We start from the raw sequence: 19,847 nt of genomic DNA, 5'->3' as shown, positions 1-19,847 counted from the left end.
GATGTTCATGCAGTACCTCATTGATGAGCTGCATGAACACCCCAGGGGCCCCCGCGAGTCCGAAGGGCAGTACCTTGTACTGGAAAGCGCCTAGGGGGCAGTTAAACGCCGTCTTCCATTCGTCCCCCTCCCTGATTCGGATGCGATAGTACGCCTCGCGAAGGTCCAATTTGGAAAAGACTTTGCCCGTGGACAGGTGGGCGAGCATGTCCTTCACCAGGGGTAAGGGATATTTGTTGGACAGGGAAGCCGCGTTTAGGCCCCGGTAGTCGGTACAGAGCCGTAGGGTCCCGTCTTTCTTCTCCCGGAATAAGACGGGGGCTCCGACCGGTGAGCATGCTGGCTCTATGAATCCCCTGTCTAGGTTTTTATCGATGAACTCCCGGAGGGTTGCCATCTCCTTCGGGGTCATCGAATAGATCTTTGGTCTAGGTAAGGGGACGTCGGGCAGTAGGTCGATCCGGCAATCCGTCTTGCGGTGGGGGGGTAGTTGGTCCGCCTCTGCCTCTCCGAAGACCTCGGAGAAGTCGGCGTATTGTTCTGGTAGGTCTGCTGTGGTAGCGGCGTTGTCTTGTGTGGTCGCCTCCGCTCGTCCTACCGTGGGGTTGCTTTTGCCAGCTGGTACTGGTGCTCGATACTCGCCGTCGCCGAATGTGAAGGTGCGGGTCGCCCAGTTGATCCGCGGGTTGTTTTTCGCGAGCCAAGGCATCCCCAGGACTGCAATGGGCCGTCCGATGTGCGTGACTACGAACGATGTGCGCTCGGTGTGAGTGCCCATTTGCAGGGTGACCGGCTCGGTTTGTAGCGTGGCTGGTTTTCCTCCCGCTGTAGAGCCGTCCAGCTGGTGGAATGCCAGCGGCGTGGGGAGGGGGAAGCAGTGGAGGTCGAGTTTGGCGACTAGGTCGGGGTGGATGAGGTTTTTTGAGCACCCCGAGTCCACTAGTGCCGCGGCCGTGGTGGCTCCGTTGCCGGTAGAGAGTTGAATTGCTGCCAATATTACGGAGCTTTTGTCGTTTCGTTGAGGTGGTCCGCGTTGCTGTCCCACCGCCTGCCTCGCCACGCGTCTCAGAGCAGGCGGGGAGCATTTCCCGCCGGCTGGTCGGGGTCGGTATTGTCCTCTTCCCCCCAGTAAGCGTCCCAGCTCTCTTTCGGTGTCGCTGTGGCCACGGTCATTCGGCGGTGAGGCGGCGGCCCCGGGTTGGGTGGTTTGGGGCTAATTTTCGGGGTGGGCTTGGGCGCGCTGGTCGGCGGTCGGTTGGCGAAGCAATCCGCCGTATTGTGCCCTAATTTGCCACACCTCCCGCAGGGCTCCCGGTTGAACTTCTTTTTTGGGTATATGGGGCCGGCCATCCCCCCGTGTGGTGCGGGTACCTTTTTCCCGGCATCGTTTGTGTCTTCCGTGGTTGTCATGAGGAAGGTGCGGTGCACGTGTTCGGCTTTCCCCGCGAGGTGGATCCACCCGTGTAACGTTTCTGGGTCGTCGCGGTAGAGGGCCCATTGGAGAACGTCGCGGTTGAGCCCCCTTTTGAAGATTTCCAGCAGGGTGGTCTCGGACCAGTCGCTGACCTTCCCCGCGAGGGCTTTGAACTCCAGGGCGTAGTCAGGGACCGTGCGGGTGCCCTGTTTAAGTCTTTGGAGTGCGCTTTTCGCCCGCACTTTGGCTAGGGGGTCTTCGAAGTAGTCTTTCATCTCTTTGATGAAAGCAGGGAAGGTGGCGAGGGCGGGGGAGCTGGACTCGTACAGTTGGACGTACCAGTCCGCCGCCCTGTCTTGGAGTTTGATCGCCACGGCGGCGATCTTGTCGGCCTCGGAGTCATAGGAGTGTCCGTGCCTCCCCATGAACTCCCTAGCGTTGGTCACAAAAAACGAGAGTTTTGTGGGGGTCCCATCGAAGAAGATGGGGAAGTCCTTTGGGGCCCGGGCGTTTTGTGCGGCCCCGCCTCTCGCTTCTCGGGGTGTGGTGTCGGCCGCCTGTGCCGTCTGCTGGCCCTCCGCTGGCCCGTGTGGGTTCGATGCTTCGCTCGGGGTGTGGGCTTGTGCGGGGACGTCGTTGGGTGGCGCGGGGGGCATAAGCGCCTGGAGCATGGTCCGGAGTTCCGTCAGCTGAGCCCGCATGGCCGCGAGTTCAGCTCGTGCCTCCTTGTCCACAGCCCGCGCCGCCGCTGGGGCCGGTTCCGTTGGCGCGTCCTCGGGGGTGGGTTGCCGGCGGGGTTCATCGTCCCTCTGCCGCGGGTCCGCTTCCTCCGCCGTCTGATGGGTGTCTCCGTCGTCCTCCTCCGTGTCGAGCGCCGTGGGGCTGTCGCTCCACGCCCGTTGCTGGGGTGCGATGTGGGGCGCGGGGTCCTCCGCTGGTTTCGGAAGTCGTGCTGCTCCCTCCCGCGGTCGGGTTGCCTCCGTCGCCATCTCCCCTTGGGGTTGGAGCTGAGGCTCGGGTCGGGTGGGGTGGGCGTCCATGGCTCCGGGAGTCCGCGGTGCCTCTGGCCTTGGTCGGTCCTCCTCTGTCTCTTGCCGCGCGGCTCGCCCTCCTTGCCCGCGCCGTTCCGGCCTCATCTTGCTGGTCTTCTCGCCGTCTACTCCTCCCGCGGCTCGTTGTCGTCCGGTGGGGCTCGGCGAGGCTGAGTTTATGACTCTCAGCTTTATGTCATGCGCTGCCTCCCCCTGAATAACATTCAGACACTGTCTTGCGAATCAGGCTCTGGTTTATTGCAGGGCAGGTACAGCGTTGGTAGAAAAAAGCTGAGAGTGACAGGAGCGCGCTGGTGCGGGGTTTAAATACCCCGCGCCGGTCAGCGCCCCCTCGCTCACGGTCACGTCACCCCCCTTTGTCCCATGCGTTGCCCTGCCGGTGGGTGAGGGTTTCCGGGATCGCCCATCATCAGGTTTCCATTCTTCTGCTGATTGCTTTCAGCTGGGCGATCCCCGTTGTATTGCCGCTGATGGTTTGGGTGGCTCCGTGATTCATTTGGCTATTGTTTGTTGGCCGTTAGTTGTTGTAGGTTGATGGCTACTTAACTTGTACCCCTTCACCTATTTCCTTGTCATTGTCATGAGTGCCATTGCGCTGATGACTTTAGCTCAACGGCACTCATGACAATATCTGTAACTGCTTTTAAATATTGTATTTTTATATATTGTACATTTATTGCTTATTGATTGTTTTATTGAGTATTGTTGTAAACTGCCCAGAGTCCCTCTGATGGGAGGAGATGGGTGGTGACAAATCTCATAAATAAATAAATAAAATCTACTTACCTGAAATGCACTCTAATTTTCAAAGTCTGCAGATTTATTTATTTCCTTATAAGGGAAATAAATAAGCCATAGAGATTTTAAACTGTTCTCATTTAAATTCTGATCATAAATAATTGTTTTCTTACCTGAACAGAATAACATGTACTGGAAAGCTGGACTTTTACAAGGGAGTAATGATTTCCAAAATTCATGGGAAGTGAATTTAGAATTCTGTTTCTTTGAATACCTTGTAACATTTGTTTCTTTGTTTTGGACTAAAATATGGTTAAACATAGAGTGAGCATAGGCCCTATTGTAAGAAGTAAAAAAATACAGTAATAACCAGTGTTATTAAGATATAACTGAAGTGGGTGGGAAGAATATTGCATCAGGAAAATTATTTTGAGCAGAACTTTAATTGTTTTGGCCTCCCAGTAGCAGCATCACTGACAAAATGCATATGATTTTGGAGGATCTTAAAGAATTTGTGTGGGTGATGGAGAAGATACCAAGAAAAATTATGCTACTTCCATCAATATCTTCTTCTGGAAAAAATATATTCTTTCAGTCTCTTAAGGCACATGTGTTCACTGGGAAATCCAATGAACTAGCACTGCTCCAGGATACGAGAAGAAGGGGAAAAAAATACAAAGCTTTAAAAAAAAAGCTTCAACGCCCACAATAGAAGAAAATACCTAATCTCTTTTTAATTAAAGTATATAGATATAAATGCTTCTTAGAGTTTCTAAGGGCTAACTTATTCCAGGTATTGAAATTTCAGTCCTTCTGTCCCTGTAAACCATCATAGTCATATGATGACATGCCTGAAGCATCAGTTGTGACCAAAGTCTTCATATTTTGGGTTACCTCTCCTTCTACTGCTCAATTAAAAAAAAAATCTTATTGAAGAAGTTAGAAAAAAATCTCTGCAGTCATGATAAATATTTTTTTTAGATATTCTACATGGAATTCCTGCTCTGAATAAGAAACAATTCCCATTCCTTCAATTAGCATAACATCTATAATTAAATTAGCTTACGTAAAATTGCAATTTGTTCCTGAATATCAACCCTCAAACACAGACAGTGAAATATTGGATAAATACAATCTCTAGCATTTGTTGTAGGAATAGGGATATGTATGTGTTAGTATGATCCCCAATATTTAATATTTGGAGCTTTAGATTGGTCAGAGGACTCTCTACTCATTTAATGTGAGAAGAAGAAGGAGAAGAGGAGGAGAAGAAGGAGAAGAGGAGGAGGAGGAGGAGATGATCATTCCCCTTATATACTGCTGAATCAGTGGAGATTCTAATCACGTCTTTGTAGATAGAGAGGAGAATCTGCAAAGAGGAGATTTTTCCACTTGACTTCACGATGTTGGTAGTAGTGGTGCTCCTCTTAATTCTGCTTCCATACATGGCATATGAAGCTCTCACAGTCAAATGTAATAACTGGTATCCAGAGCACCCACTTCACAGATATCATCAGTCTGGAGATCTTTTCGTTGGTGGCATTGCATCTCATGGCATCTTCCTCTCATATGCCAAAGATTTCATAAAAGAACCTCCGTTGGCCATGCCTGAGGAACTTATGTAAGGAATTTATTTTTTGTTTCTGGGTGCCTTTATATTTATTATGGTGCCAGATGGTGTTGTAGAAAATACTTTAGATACTAGGCAGTCATTCTCCATTGTGCAGAAGGAAAGTGTTTAATTTTTCTAGACAATATTTTGGATGATGATTGGAACTATCATGTAAAATAAAAGTATAAGAATTTGAGTGTATGGAATGTTATATTATGTTAAATACTATGTCCTCCAAAGTAGTATATATCTTCTATAATAAACAGTAATAAATATGATAAGAAATGCTACAAAAAAAATTCAGAACTGTAAAATTACACTTATCTGACACAGATTGCATCACTCATTCTAGAATACTTCCAAAGAATTACCAACACATCCTGGCCTTGGCCTTTGCGGTAAAGCAAATTAATAAAAATCCTTGGATTTTGCCGAATATCACCTTGGGATTTCTTATTTATGATAATTATTACAATGCAAAGTGGACATTTCATTCCACAATGCTACTTACATATACACTAGAAAGATTTTTCCCAAATTACAACTGTAACATGCAAAATAAGCTCCTTGCAGTGATTGGTGGACTGGATTCTGTTACTTCTCTTGATATGGCAATTATCCTGGATATCTACAAGATTCCCCAGGTCAGGTATGAAAATGAAGTTTAACACTTCTTTTATCATTTCTCTGATCAGCTGGATACACTTTTGTGCTTTCAGTATCTTGGAATCAACTTATATAATTAAGATAAGATAAGTGGAAAAATGCTTTCAACCTGGATTATATTCAAGAAAGTTTGGTTCATGAATTATTTGTCTTACATGTGGAAAAAAAGTAATATTAAAATTCATGTAATATATTTGGTCTATTGAGAATGGCATCAAAATATTTTCAGGGATTTGACTTCTCAAACCTCTTCATAAGACCAGATAGTCATCAGGAATTCATGGAAGTTCTGGGGATCAACTGCTATTACCCTTGTTGAGAGTGTGACTGCCCCTGAAGGCCATCTAATGGGAGACTGTTGGACTTCCTTATGCAGTTGGTTGGCCAGGGTCTTATGTTCTTATGAGAAGAGAAAGATAATTTCAAAATTTGGGAATATGTTGTAAATGCAACCTTTATAATTTAGGAGCACCCTGGCTTCACCTCCAGGAAAGTTGGACACAGAATGAAAGGTTTTTGTTGAAAGTAGCACATTAAGTTTAACACTGACAGAAAGCAATGAATGGCAGCTTCCCATGTCTAAATACACAAAGACCACCAATAATTTAGTGGGGTGATGGTCATTTCTTTCTCCATAGGACCATATTTAGTTTTATCCTGATTATATACAGTAACACATATTAAGTATCATTAGGATCCCCAAGGTAACAATCCATAAAGGAAAACAAGTAGAGTAACCAGACTTGAAAAAATATGCAAACCAAATACTTTTAGAGTCGGTTTGGTTGGTTTGAATAAAATTATTTTTTTAATGGAGATCTTGGATTTTTTTTTCTCATGAACTGACTTGGTTATTAGATATGTATTACAACTAATACAGTAACACCATTTGGCTTCAAGAGACAATTTCTTTTGCACAATGACTCTAAAAGTTCACTCCCAGATGGTCAACCCATGATGGATAAATCGCTGATGAGGGATAAGACTAGATATGGTCCAATGGAGAAAGAAATGACCACCACTCCACTAAATTTGCTTCAGCAATCATAAGGTCAACATGGATATTGTAAGGTCTCACTCCCAGGACCAAATGAATCCATTAAGCTATTGGTGAAGGACCAGGGACAAATCTAGCAGCACTGAATTAAAGCTAAAAGAAAGTCTAGCTGTTAAGGTGCCCAGAGGCAAAAGGAATCTTTCATGCAAGGAAATCTACTTCCTTGTTATGGGGCTGCAGTTTCCAAACTGCACTGCAGCCATGGAATATTTTAAATTTTTGCAACATCCATTTGTGAAGCTGGGGTTTTGGTAGTCTTTTGGCCCAGGGATGCCATAAAAAAAATAATTGAAACACTAAGGGTGCTGTGTACTGAGAAAATGTGGGAACCTCTATTCTAGGGTTTAAGAACCTTGAAAACCTTAAGGAGTTTTCTTCTCCCTCCCTCATATATCAAAGAGGGTAAAGATGGGATAATCTGAGTTTCTTCCACAAACCCTCCTGCCTTCCCAGTCTAAGATGATGTTTTATAACAGCTGTTGCATAACTTAATCAAGGCTATATCCAGATAGATAGACAGATAGACAGATGGTAGTTATGCTAAATGTCAAAATCATGAAGCAAGGCAAACTTGATGTTGGAGCAGAAAGGTCAAGGAATATTACAATGAGTACAGTCTAAGCAATAACACATTTGAAAAAAAGAGGAAGCTAAAAATTCTACAGGATCTCACAACTTTTCAGCTGAATACCATAAGAACAACAATAATGATGATAATAACAACAACAACAACAACAATGATGATGAAACTGAAGGACCACCTATTTCGCTGCTGCAAGATCACATAGACTGATTACAAACAATGGCATGACAAAGTTGCAATAATGGTGCAATGGCATATCTGCAAGAATACCACTTGCCTGAAAGCAAGAACTGGTGGGACCACAAAATATACAAAGTAATAGAAAATGAAGAAGCTAAAATGCTCTGAGATTTTAGAATTCAAAAGGCAGCTTTACTTGGAACAGCTTCCATCCTGCAACAATACCTTTAATATTATTATCTGCCTATCCCAGGTTCTTGGGAAGGTCTTGATAGGGTGGAAAAAAATGACAAATTCAGTCTAAACATCTGGCTGATGGTGCAATCAACCATAATAATAGCAGTAGTAGTAGTGCCATGAAAATTAAATATTTAGAACAAATGTATTCTTTCGACAACTTTAAAAAAATGTCTGTACACAGTAGTGTTTTAAGGACATTCCTCAGTATCTGCTTCACTACACAACTTATTCTGTGGTTACTGGCAGGTTTCGACTGAGCCACAGCTAAGTATTATAATTATTACTTATTTTAATGGCTATTAACCAGATTTTATCTAATTTTGAATTTTATTTATTAAATTCTATTTACTGTGATATTGCATATATGATCTGATATGTTATAACTTACCAGTTGGATCAATACATTCAATTTATTCTTACTATACATTATTATAAGCAGATGCTTCCTATATAATATCAATTATTGAAAACAATAATCCTTATGCACCAATACGTACCAATGATGGATACTGTAATTGTTCTCTTTCTTATTCCTGGATCTCTTTAGCTCACCTATAGTCCCACTCCAGTGATGAAGGACAAATCTCCCGGTCTTCCCTTCTACCAGATGGTTCCTAAGGAAGACCTTCAATATGAGGGCATTCTGTCTCTGCTCCTGCACTTCAGATGGATATGGATTGGGGTGGTGGTCATGGATACTGACAGTGGAGAAAGATTTGTGCGAACAGTGATACCCATGTTTTCCCAGAGGGGTGTCTGTTTTGCATTCATACAGAAAATCCCTGTTATAACTTTTATTACTAATATTTTTGAGATGCTGAATGAAGGGAAGAAGATATATGACACACTGACAGGCAATAAGGCTACAGTGATACTTGCTTATGGTGAATTTTATTCCTTGGGATTTTTTAGATATTTGTCTTATCTATCAGATGAAGAGGTAGACAGTAAGGGCAGGAAACCCCTAGGAAAACTATGGATCACCACAGCCCAAATGGAGATTGCTTCATTTGGATTTCAAAGGGATTGGGATTTAGACATTTTCCGTGGAGCTGTAGCCTTCATGTTTCACTCCAGGGATGTACCTGGATTTCAGCAGTTTATAGAGAGACGAAACCCTTCCAGTACAAGAGGAGACGGTTTTGTCAAAAACTTCTGGGAGCAGGCTTTTGGCTGTGTATTTCCAGGTACACATGTGGATGAAATGGAGGAAAATCGTTGCACTGGAGACGAACAACTAGAGAGCCTCTCTTACCCCAATTTTGAAATGAGCATGTCTGGCCACAGCTACAGTGTCTACAATGCTGTCTTTGCTATAGCCCATGCTTTACATGATATGTCCAGATCCGGATTCAAACATGGGGCAAAGATGGAGGGTGGACTGAAGCTTCATAACCAGCCATTTTGGCAGGTAATGTGCTCATTATATTCTAGAGTCCTGATTCCAGGTTCTCTAGCACAGTAATACAGTTTCCCTTCCACCACACAGTATAATCTGAATTTAATTCAGTTTTGCAAGTTCTGTTCCACAATTTATAGTTCCTGAAGACTAATCATATCTTCAACCGCTTCCAACACACTCCAAAATGATCTATGTCATTTTGTGATATATTTTTAGAACATATTTTAAAGATAACAAGCAATCTATTAACTTTAGCTCATCCTTGTTTTTTAATGTGATAACTGACTGCAGAAGAAATATTGTGGACTCCAAAGTTTCTGTTGGTCTGTGTATAAGATTGCAGGGAGAACTTTGCTGCAGGTCAGAATCAGCTCCTGATCTGTTAAATTGTGCATCAGTGATTTGGAGGGTTCTTTCTAGTTGTGTGCCAATTTATTTGAATCGTGAGCCAAAATCTCCCCCCCCTCAAGTGCTGCAGTTCTGCAAAACTGATGGACAATCAGTTTTTCTGTTTGCAGGAAAGTCCAACTCCCCTTAGGATTGCTAACCTCACGTCATCCCTTCTCTCTCTCTGCTTTCACTCCCCCCAAACCCCTCAGTGTCCTGTTCCTATTGCCTCTTTGGAGATAGTTTTAGAAGGTGCCTCTCTTCTCTCCCACTCCAACCATTATAAAACCATCTGAAACCACGCTTTCAGTTATCAGTGCCACATTGCAAAATGAATTATAGACGAGAATACTTTTTGGAATGCAGGAAGAATGTAGATACTGCAGTTTAGCTCTAAGCACATATTGGAGTGTTGGTTCCTCCTCTCTAAAGATCTGCTATGCCATACCATTTCAGCTGCAGGTGTATTGAAATGTTTGTCATCTATATTCCATAGGTCTAGTATTAAACATTTTTGGCTTTTAGTGGTTTTCTATGAAATTAAAACTGAAATGCAAGGAAACCAGGATTAGTTCTCAGTGATCCCAGAAGTCAAGTGGAGTAACAAGAAAAATGAGTGAGAATTTCAAGCATACATTTTCCCCTACTGATTTATGAGGAGGGATGCTTATGTTTATTTGTACCTGCCGCTAATGATAGTTGATGGTATCTGTTTGCTTTTGAAAAGAGCAGAATTAATTTTCAAGATTCTAACAAACTGGTACTGTCAAGTGAGATGAATTAAGACAATTAACAAAATTAACAAGCATTAACAGAAGAATTAAAGTGAAGACTGACTGAAAGGAAATATAAATCCTTCAATTAATGAAAGGATGAAAATAAATGTAGCTTCAATGAATAATTAAAGGAATGATTTTTAAGTGAATGAAACCAGCTGTGAAACATTTTATTTGCACATGTATTTTGATCCACAGCCTTTTCTACAGTAATGGTCTTTTTTTTTCTTTCTCTTTTTAAATTTAGCTCCATCAGTTTTTGAGACATGTCACATTTAATAACAGTGTTGGGGACAAGATAACCTTTGACCAAGATGGAAAGTTAGTGGATGGATTTGATATAATCAATTTTATTCTTTCTGAAAACCAGTCAAAAGTGAAAATTGGAAGGGTAGACCCTCAGTCTCCTGCATATCCAATGTTCATCATTGAAGAAGATGCCATAACATGGCACAGCTGGTTTAACCAGGTAGGTTGCAGAAACAGACAATCTGGGAAAGTTCTAATCTCTACATGAGGACTGAAACTGATTGTTAAGTGGGAAGATAAAATCACTATTAGCCATGGCATCTTTATTTCTTAATTATTCAACCTGAACATCTTGATTTTCTTTTATTATCCTGACACATAGGAAATAATGTTTGGTCTATTGTTATAGAATGTATTTTTTTAGCACACAAGTTTCATGGTTATATTTGGAACAATATAATTAATCAGCTCATTACTTGACAAACAAAAGCTTGTTATTTTGGTATAGGCTTTCACAGCCAGAATTTGTTTGGCAGTGTTGGGCTTTACGGTTTAGTGACCATAGTCTAGAGAACAGATTTCCTGATGTTTCATTGGAAACTGTGGCTGGCATTTTCAAAGGGAAAGTGGTCTGCTACACAGACCACAGGAAACTGAGTAGGGATTGACTGGGCTCTTGGCATTATAGCCAGGTATCCTGACTTCTGATTGGCTTTTTAGCCACGCTGGTTTCCAATTGGGCAGGTTGATGAGGGCTTACCTCTGACTGGTTCTTTATTTATGCCTGATCCTGACTGGTTATTTTGGTGGTTGGTCTTTTGTCCAGGAAGGCTTCTGAATGGTGCCCAAACACTTGTCACTGTGTTCCATCTGAGTATGGCAGCATGCTGGAATACCATAGATTCATGGTAACCATGCCAAAGAAAACAAACACAGCTCAGAATCACATTGCTGAAAAATGATTGCTCTCTTTCTTTTTTGATTTTGGTTCATGAATTAGACTGCTCCCGTTTCCATATGTACACCAAGCTGTAATCCAGGTTCTAGGAAGCAAGTCATGGAAGGGAGGCCATTTTGCTGCTACTCTTGCATCTCATGTCCAGAAGGGAAGATTGCAGAAAAGGAGGGTAAGGATAGACTGTTGTTCAGTTGTTTAGTTGTTTCCAACTCTTCACGAGCTGATGAACATTATTTTGCAAGAACTGCCTGCATATAACTGGTTCTTTGATTTCTTTTTCAGCTTGTGATAATATTTTTACATTTCCTTTTGTGGCCTACTTTTGGATTATCATCCATTTTTCCAATCATCAAGGCCTTCTTCAATGATTCTTGCCTTCCCATTATTTGTCCATATATTATACCTTTAGCTTTGTTCTAATTGCTTCTAGTAATCAGTCTGATTTTACTTTTCTAGTACTGAATATGCTCTTGCAGTTCAAAATTTTCTCAACATTTTCCTCCAGCACTACAATTCAAAGTCAAAGAAGCAGAGCTAACATGGTGATGGAGAAGCAGCTTCCCTGCTGAGGTCCTTATATTTTATTTGTCCTATCCCTTTTTATAAACAGCATAGTTACATGTCTTACTTTTTATCTAGCTTTATTTCATAAACACATTCTCTGCAAGAGGCATTCTAAAACTGAACACCAAGTTCTTAAAACATCACACAGGCTTCAGTTACAATACATCAACACTAAAGCAATGGGGAAGAACAAGAAATGCAACAGGACAAGCCCAGGCTCTCAGACTCTATCCAAATCAACAAAGCAGCCAAAAATTGATGACATAATGGACAATTCAAAATCGTACATTTCTGATGGTCCACCTTTCAAAGAATTTTCCTGGGCTCAGCATTATACTTGATCTCTGAGTGGTCCCCCACTTTTTTTTTTTTTTATGTTTTCAATGGAACCAGGATAAAAAAAATCATTTGATTTACAAGAAGCATTCTACTTAAGATTCAGTCTCTCATGTATGTTATAATGTCTCCTTCACTTTAAATAAATATATAAGCAAATAAACAAGTGAATAAATAACAATTTTAGCAGTTTTTGACATTTTGAGAGGCTGCAATCAAGGCTTTTGATAGGCACCAGTGGTCCTGAACTTGTTGACTTCTGATCTGAGAAAAGTCAGTTGGGGCTGATGTTTTGTTGTTTTGTTGCTTTTCTGTTTGCTAGACACATCTTTGGATTATTCCAGCTTCCTGTTCAAATGTGTGGTTTAGGGCAAGAACATAAGTGAGATCAACAACCTCAAACTGGTGGGTATGACTGGGCAATCAAAGTACCACCCCTTTTTAATGTGTGCACTTCATGCCTTAACCAGCCAGTCACAACTGCCATTTTGATGTTGATCCACCCCCCTCCCTTACCTTCCTGCATAACTGTGCTTAGGACACTATTCTTAGGAAGTTAAAGAAATTTAAATCAGAAGTCATCCTGGCAACTTCTATCTATTCTGTAGCTGGCTTTTGCAAATTGAGAAGCATCTATCAGCATCAGGGTTCAAGAACTGAATGATTTGGACTCAAGGTAGATGGACCAATCTAGAGAAATCCAACTGATATCCACCACAACTCATCAGCTAAAGGCTACCATATCTAGAATTCAGATATCATGAAGGTCACAGTATAACAAAGAGTAAGAGTATCTCTATCCCTTTGCCACTATCAAGTGGCCATTCGTATTTTTTCAGCCCAGCTAGAGAAACCAAATTTCCAGGAATTACTATAAGAAATCATTAACATCTTTAAATAGGTTGCTTAAAATACAGTAGTTATAGAGTATATAATTGCTGTTCATATGCTAGGACTGCTGTATAAATCTGCATTTATAGATATGGTTTATATTCAGTTTATATAGTTTTTACTTCATAGCTGAGTTTAGATGGAAGTGTTATCTGATATTTCGCTATATAAGAAGTTATGAAACTTCCTAGGTTTTATGCATAAGTTTGAGACTCAAACCACAGCCTTCCCTTTTCAGATCTGAATGACTGTTACAGCTGTACTGATGAAAATTACCCCAACAAAAACCAGGATTCATGTATTCCCAAGGATGTAAGTTTCTTGTCCTATAAAGAACCTTTGGGGATCAGTTTAGCCTGTTTTTCTCTTTTCTGTTCCACAATCACAGCTCTGGTACTAAGGACCTTTCTGATGCATCACAGCACTCCCATCGTCAAAGCCAGCAACCGGGATCTCACCTACATCCTCCTGGTCACCCTCCTGCTCTGCTTCCTTTGTGCATTACTATTCATCGGTCAGCCAAATAAGTTGACATGTCTTCTCCGACAAACTGTTTTCAGCATCATCTTTTCTGTGGCTGTTTCCTGTGTGCTGGCCAAGACTGTGACTGTGGTCCTGGCTTTCATGGCAACCAAGCCAGGAAGCAGGATGAGGCAGTGGGTGGGGAAAAGACTGGGCTATTCTTTTGTTTTATCTGGCTTCTTAATTCAGGTTGGGATTTGCACTATGTGGCTGTGCATTTCTCCTCCTGTCCCAGATGCTGACATGCATTCAGAGACTGGAAAAATTATACTATTGTGTACAGAAGGGTCCTTGATTATGTTTTACTCTGCAAGGTGTTATATGGGCTTCTTAGCCATGATCAGTTTCATGGTTGCTTTCCTTGCCAGGAAGTTACCTGACAGTTTCAATGAAGCCAAGTTCATCACTTTCAGCATGTTGGTCTTCTGCAGTGTTTGGCTCTCCTTTGTTCCAACCTACCTGAGCTCCAAGGGGAAATACATGATGGCTGTCGAGATCTTCTCAATGTTAGCCTCGAGTGCTGGGCTGCTGATCTTCATCTTTTTCCCCAAATGCTACATTATTGTTTTGAAACCTGAGCTGAACAACAGGCAGCTAAGAAGAAATGTTTTCTAAATGTCATCAATTATTTGGTATAATGTTAAGTGCAGAGTTTTTTTGTGTTTGTGTCTTTGCATTTGTGAAGCAAAATACTCCTTAATATTTTCCTAATAATTTTATTAAATACATTTTCCTGAAAATTCTCTTCCCTGTTGTCCACATATTGATTAAGAATATATTTTCAAAAGTTATCTTTAAAATATAATTATCATATGCATCCCCACTTTCTTTTTTTCCTTTTAACTCATCTAATATATATATATTATTTTTAAAATAATATAAGGATCAATAGTAATAATATTTAGAACTTTAAAAATATTCTGCTATTTTATATACCTTCATTGTTTTATGTGTTTCCCTTAGGATTAATTGGTAGCTGTGAACTTTAGCTTATAACTTTATGTGGAAGGATTTTAAAAAAAAAAAGGGGGAATAATTTATGAACTTGTGAACCTCTGGGGATGGTATCAGTTAGAAAGGACAGTAATGAATTAGGGAGAACTCACTCAGCACCTGAAAAGCAAATTGGAATAGAAAGGGGAGACCTCTGTGTCTTTTGGAGCTGTTATTTTATTTATGTATCAAATTTGTCACCGCCCGTCTCCTCCCATCGGGGGACTCTGGGTGGTTTACAACAATAATCAATAAAATAATAAATATGCAAAAAAAAATTACAATATATAAAAATACAATACTTAAAAACAGTAACAACTAAACAATAATTATAGATAAAAATGGAATCCAGATGGCAGATAATAACTTAGTCCTTGAATGCAATGAATGCTCTAGGGCACTAGCCATCCCCAAACATGATGACTCCTCTTCCCGCCCCAAGCCAGGTGGTAGAGCTAGGTCTTCAAATTCCTCCAGAAGGCCAGTGTGTTGGTATATTGTTTTCTGCTACAAAAATTAAGGTTGCTATGGTAACAAATCATTCTGGCCAGGTGAAGAGATCGAATGTAATTGTCTTCAGTTTAGGTGTTAATAGTTGCATTGCCTGAGGGGCAGCTTGCAGGATTTTAGTTTCTTTTAGCCTTGCAGCCAGTAAGCAGCTCTCTGAGAGAGCTCTCTCCACTCTGAGAGCATCTGTGAATGCACAAGCCTGTAAATATGTTTTTGTGTTTTCTGTAAATAAATTTATTTTTATAGAAATGCCTGGTGTATGATTTTTCTGATCTCTCTGACCAAATGCTTTCCAGCACTCTGCAAGAGGTTATGGGCCCAGTAAACCCAGTAAAGCAGCCCAGTAAAACCCCAGAGAGATCAGAGAGATCAGGTCCACACCTCATGCACATTTTTAAAGGCAGGTAGCTGTCATGAGTGCCGTTGAGCTAAAGTCATCAGCGCAATGGCACTCATGACAATGACAAGGAAATAGGTGAAGGGGTACAAGTTAAGTAGCCATCAACCTACAACGACTAACGGCCAACAAACAATAGCCAAATGAATCACGGAGCCACCCAAACCATCAGCGGCAATACAACGGGGATCGCCCAGCTGAAAGCAATCAGCAGAAGAATGGAAACCTGATGATGGGCGATCCCGGAAACCCTCACCCACCGGCAGGGCAACGCATGGGACAAAGGGGGGTGACGTGACCGTGAGCGAGGGGGCGCTGACCGGCGCGGGGTATTTAAACCCCGCACCGGCGCGCTCCTGTCACTCTCAGCTTTTTTCTACCAACGCTGTACCTGCCCTGCAATAAACCAGAGCCTGATTCGCAAACCAGTGTCTGATTGTTATTCAGGGGGAGGCAGCGCATGACATAAAGCTGAGAGTCATAAACTCAGCCTCGCCGAGCCCCACCGGACGACAACGAGCCGCGGGAGGAGTAGACGGCGAGAAGACCAGCAAGATGAGGCCGGAACGGCGCGGGCAAGGAGGGCGAGCCGCGCGGCAAGAGACAGAGGAGGACCGACCAAGGCCAGAGGCACCGCGGACTCCCGGAGCCATGGACGCCCACCCAACCCGACCCGAGCCTCAGCTCCAACCCCAAGGGGAGATGGCGACGGAGGCAACCCGACCGCGGGAGGGAGCAGCACGACTTCCGAAACCAGCGGAGGACCCCGCGCCCCACATCGCACCCCAGCAACGGGCGTGGAGCGACAGCCCCACGGCGCTCGACACGGAGGAGGACGACGGAGACACCCATCAGACGGCGGAGGAAGCGGACCCGCGGCAGAGGGACGATGAACCCCGCCGGCAACCCACCCCCGAGGACGCGCCAACGGAACCGGCCCCAGCGGCGGCGCGGGCTGTGGACGAGGAGGCACGAGCTGAACCCGCGGCCATGCGGGCTCAGCTGACGGAACTCCGGACCATGCTCCAGGCGCTTATGCCCCCCGCGCCACCCAACGACGTCCCCGCACAAGCCCACACCCCGAGCGAAGCATCGAACCCACACGGGCCAGCGGAGGGCCAGCAGACGGCACAGGCGGCCGACACCACACCCCGAGAAGCGAGAGGCGGGGCCGCACAAAACGCCCGGGCCCCAAAGGACTTCCCCATCTTCTTCGATGGGACCCCCACAAAACTCTCGTTTTTTGTGACCAACGCTAGGGAGTTCATGGGGAGGCACAGACACTCCTATGACTCCGAGGCCGACAAGATCGCCGCCGTGGCGATCAAACTCCAAGACAGGGCGGCGGACTGGTACGTCCAACTGTACGAGTCCAGCTCCCCCGCCCTCGCCACCTTCCCTGCTTTCATCAAAGAGATGAAAGACTACTTCGAAGACCCCCTAGCCAAAGTGCGGGCGAAAAGCGCACTCCAAAGACTGAAACAGGGCACCCGCACGGTCCCTGACTACGCCCTGGAGTTCAAAGCCCTCGCGGGGAAGGTCAGTGACTGGTCCGAGACCACCCTGCTGGAAATCTTCAAAAGGGGGCTCAACCGCGACGTTCTCCAATGGGCCCTCTACCGCGACGACCCAGAAACGTTACACGGGTGGATCCACCTCGCGGGGAAAGCCGAACACGCGCACCGCACCTTCCTCATGACAACCACGGAAGACACAAACGATGCCGGGAAAAAGGTACCCGCACCACACGGGGGGATGGCCGGCCCCATATACCCTAAAAAGAAGTTCAACCGGGAGCCCTGCGGGAGGTGTGGCAAATTAGGGCACAAGACGGCGGATTGCTTCGCCAACCGACCGCCGACCAGCGCGCCCAAGCCCACCCCGAAAATTAGCCCCAAACCACCCAACCCGGGGCCGCCGCCTCACCGCCGAATGACCGTGGCCACAGCGACACCGAAAGAGAGCTGGGACGCTTACTGGGGGGAAGAGGACAATACCGACCCCGACCAGCCGGCGGGAAATGCTCCCCGCCTGCTCTGAGACGCGTGGCGAGGCAGGCGGTGGGACAGCAACGCGGACCACCTCAACGAAACAACAAAAGCTCCGTAATATTGGCAGCAATTCAACTCTCTACCGGAAACGGAGCCACCACGGCCGCGGCACTAGTGGACTCGGGGTGCTCAAAAAACCTCATCCACCCCGACCTAGTCGCCAAACTCGACCTCCGCTGCTTCCCCCTCCCCACGCCGCTGGCATTCCACCAGCTGGACGGCTCTACAGCGGGAGGGAAACCAGCCACGCTACAAACCGAGCCGGTCACCCTGCAAATGGGCACTCACACTGAGCGCACATCGTTCGTACTCACGCACATCGGACGGCCCATTGCAGTCCTGGGGATGCCATGGCTCGCGAAAAACAACCCGCGGATCAACTGGGCGACCCGCACCTTCACATTCGGCGATGGCGAGTATCGAGCACCAGTTCCAGCCGGCAAAAGCAACCCCACGGTAGGACGAGCGGAGGCGACCACACAAGACAACGCCGCTAACCCAGCAGACCTACCAGAACAATACGCCGACTTCTCCGAGGTCTTCGGAGAGGCAGAGGCTGACCAACTACCCCCCCACCGCAAGACGGATTGCCGGATCGACCTACTGCCCGACGTCCCCTTACCTCGACCAAAAATCTATTCGATGACCCCGAAGGAGATGGCAACCCTCCGGGAGTTCATCGATAAAAACCTAGACAGGGGATTCATAGAGCCAGCATGCTCACTGGTCGGAGCCCCCGTCTTATTCCGGGAGAAGAAAGACGGGACCCTACGGCTCTGTACCGACTACCGGGGCCTAAACGCGGCTTCCCTGTCCAACAAATATCCCTTACCCCTGGTGAAGGACATGCTCGCCCACCTGTCCACGGGCAAAGTCTTTTCCAAATTGGACCTTCGCGAGGCGTACTATTGCATCTGAATCAGGGAGGGGGACGAATGGAAGACGGCGTTTAACTGCCCCCTAGGCGCTTTCCAGTACAAGGTACTGCCCTTCGGACTCGCGGGGGCCCCTGGGGTGTTCATGCAGCTCATCAATGAGGTACTGCATGAACATCTGTTTAAAGGGGTCCTGGTCTACATTGACGACGTCCTTATTTACACAAAAACACACGAGGAACACGTAACCTTAGTCAGGCAAGTCCTCGACAAGCTCAGAAGGGCGCAGCTCTATGCGAAGCCTACAAAGTGCGAGTTTCACAAAGAGCGCCTAGACTATTTGGGGTATCGAATCTCCGGGGACGGCATCGAAATGGACCCCGCAAAAGTCGAAGCGGTGCTAAACTGGGAGCGGCCCCGCAACAGACGGCAACTACAGAGCTTCCTGGGATTCGTGAATTTCTACAGGTCATTCGCCCGGGGGTTCGCTGAGATAGCCCTCCCCTTAACGGACCTCCTCAAAACCAAAGGGGTGGGGGACACCCGACGCGCCAAGAACCCAGGCACAGTGCTGAATTGGACTCCCGCGTGCCAGACCGCATTCGACAAGCTGAAAGCGCTGTTCACTACGGAGCCAATCCTCGCGCACCCGGACCCAGAACGGCCGTTCGTGGTCCAAGCCGACGACTCAGACTTCTCCCTGGGAGCCATCCTACTACAGAAAGACTCCACGGGGCTCCTGAAACCATGCGCCTACCTGTCAAGGAAGTTCTCCGAGACAGAGAGGCGATGGCACGTCTGGGAGAAAGAAGCCTTCGCGGTGAAATCGGCACTAGAGACATGGCGACACCTACTCGAGGGAGCCACCCAACCATTCGAGGTCTGGACGGACCACCGGAACCTCGAGGCCCTACGAACGCCTAGACGCCTTAGCCCAAAACAGGTCCGATGGGCCCAATTCTTCAGCCGCTTTGATTTCCAGCTGAAGTTCATGCCGGGCAAGAAGAACTTCCTGGCCGACGCCCTCTCCCGACTGCCCCAAGACGAAGAGCCCGCCCCAGACACCATTGGGACGGTCCTATCCGCCTCGCAACTGGGGATGGCCGTGACCACCCGAAGCGGCGCACGGAGGCAGCTCGACGCTACGGCGCAGCCGACGGCGGGACAACCGGCGACGGAAAGAAGCCAACCGCAACTACCAGGGGGAATGCGCACGGACCTCGCCGCCGCCCTCAAAACCGACCCCTGGTTCCTGGCGAACCCCGACAAGGTAACGATGGCGCAAGACCTGGCATGGGGGGAAGGCAGAATCTACGTCCCGGACTCGCAACGCCAGGCGATCTTGCATAGGTCACACGACGCCAAGCAAGCGGGACACTTTGGGTTCCTCAAGA

The 19,847-nt window shown here is 45.8% G+C and overlaps 1 protein-coding gene across 1 annotated transcript; it reads left to right on the top strand.

Moving 5' to 3' along the window:
- The first annotated feature begins 8,536 nt into the window (after positions 1–8,536).
- On the top strand, positions 8,537–14,242 carry LOC134496744 (vomeronasal type-2 receptor 26-like). Its single transcript, XM_063302453.1, has 4 exons — positions 8,537–8,953; positions 10,355–10,576; positions 11,357–11,483; positions 13,344–14,242. The coding sequence occupies exons 1-4, from the start codon at positions 8,537–8,539 to the stop codon at positions 14,240–14,242; spliced, it is 1,665 nt and encodes a 554-aa protein (XP_063158523.1).
- The last annotated feature ends 5,605 nt before the right edge of the window (positions 14,243–19,847 follow it).

The sequence above is a fragment of the Candoia aspera genome, chromosome 4 (assembly GCF_035149785.1).
Source record: "Candoia aspera isolate rCanAsp1 chromosome 4, rCanAsp1.hap2, whole genome shotgun sequence".
NCBI classification, from domain to species: domain Eukaryota; kingdom Metazoa; phylum Chordata; class Lepidosauria; order Squamata; family Boidae; genus Candoia; species Candoia aspera.
The sequence above is the reverse complement of the archived record's forward strand: the minus strand, read 5'-3'. Positions and strand labels throughout refer to the sequence as shown.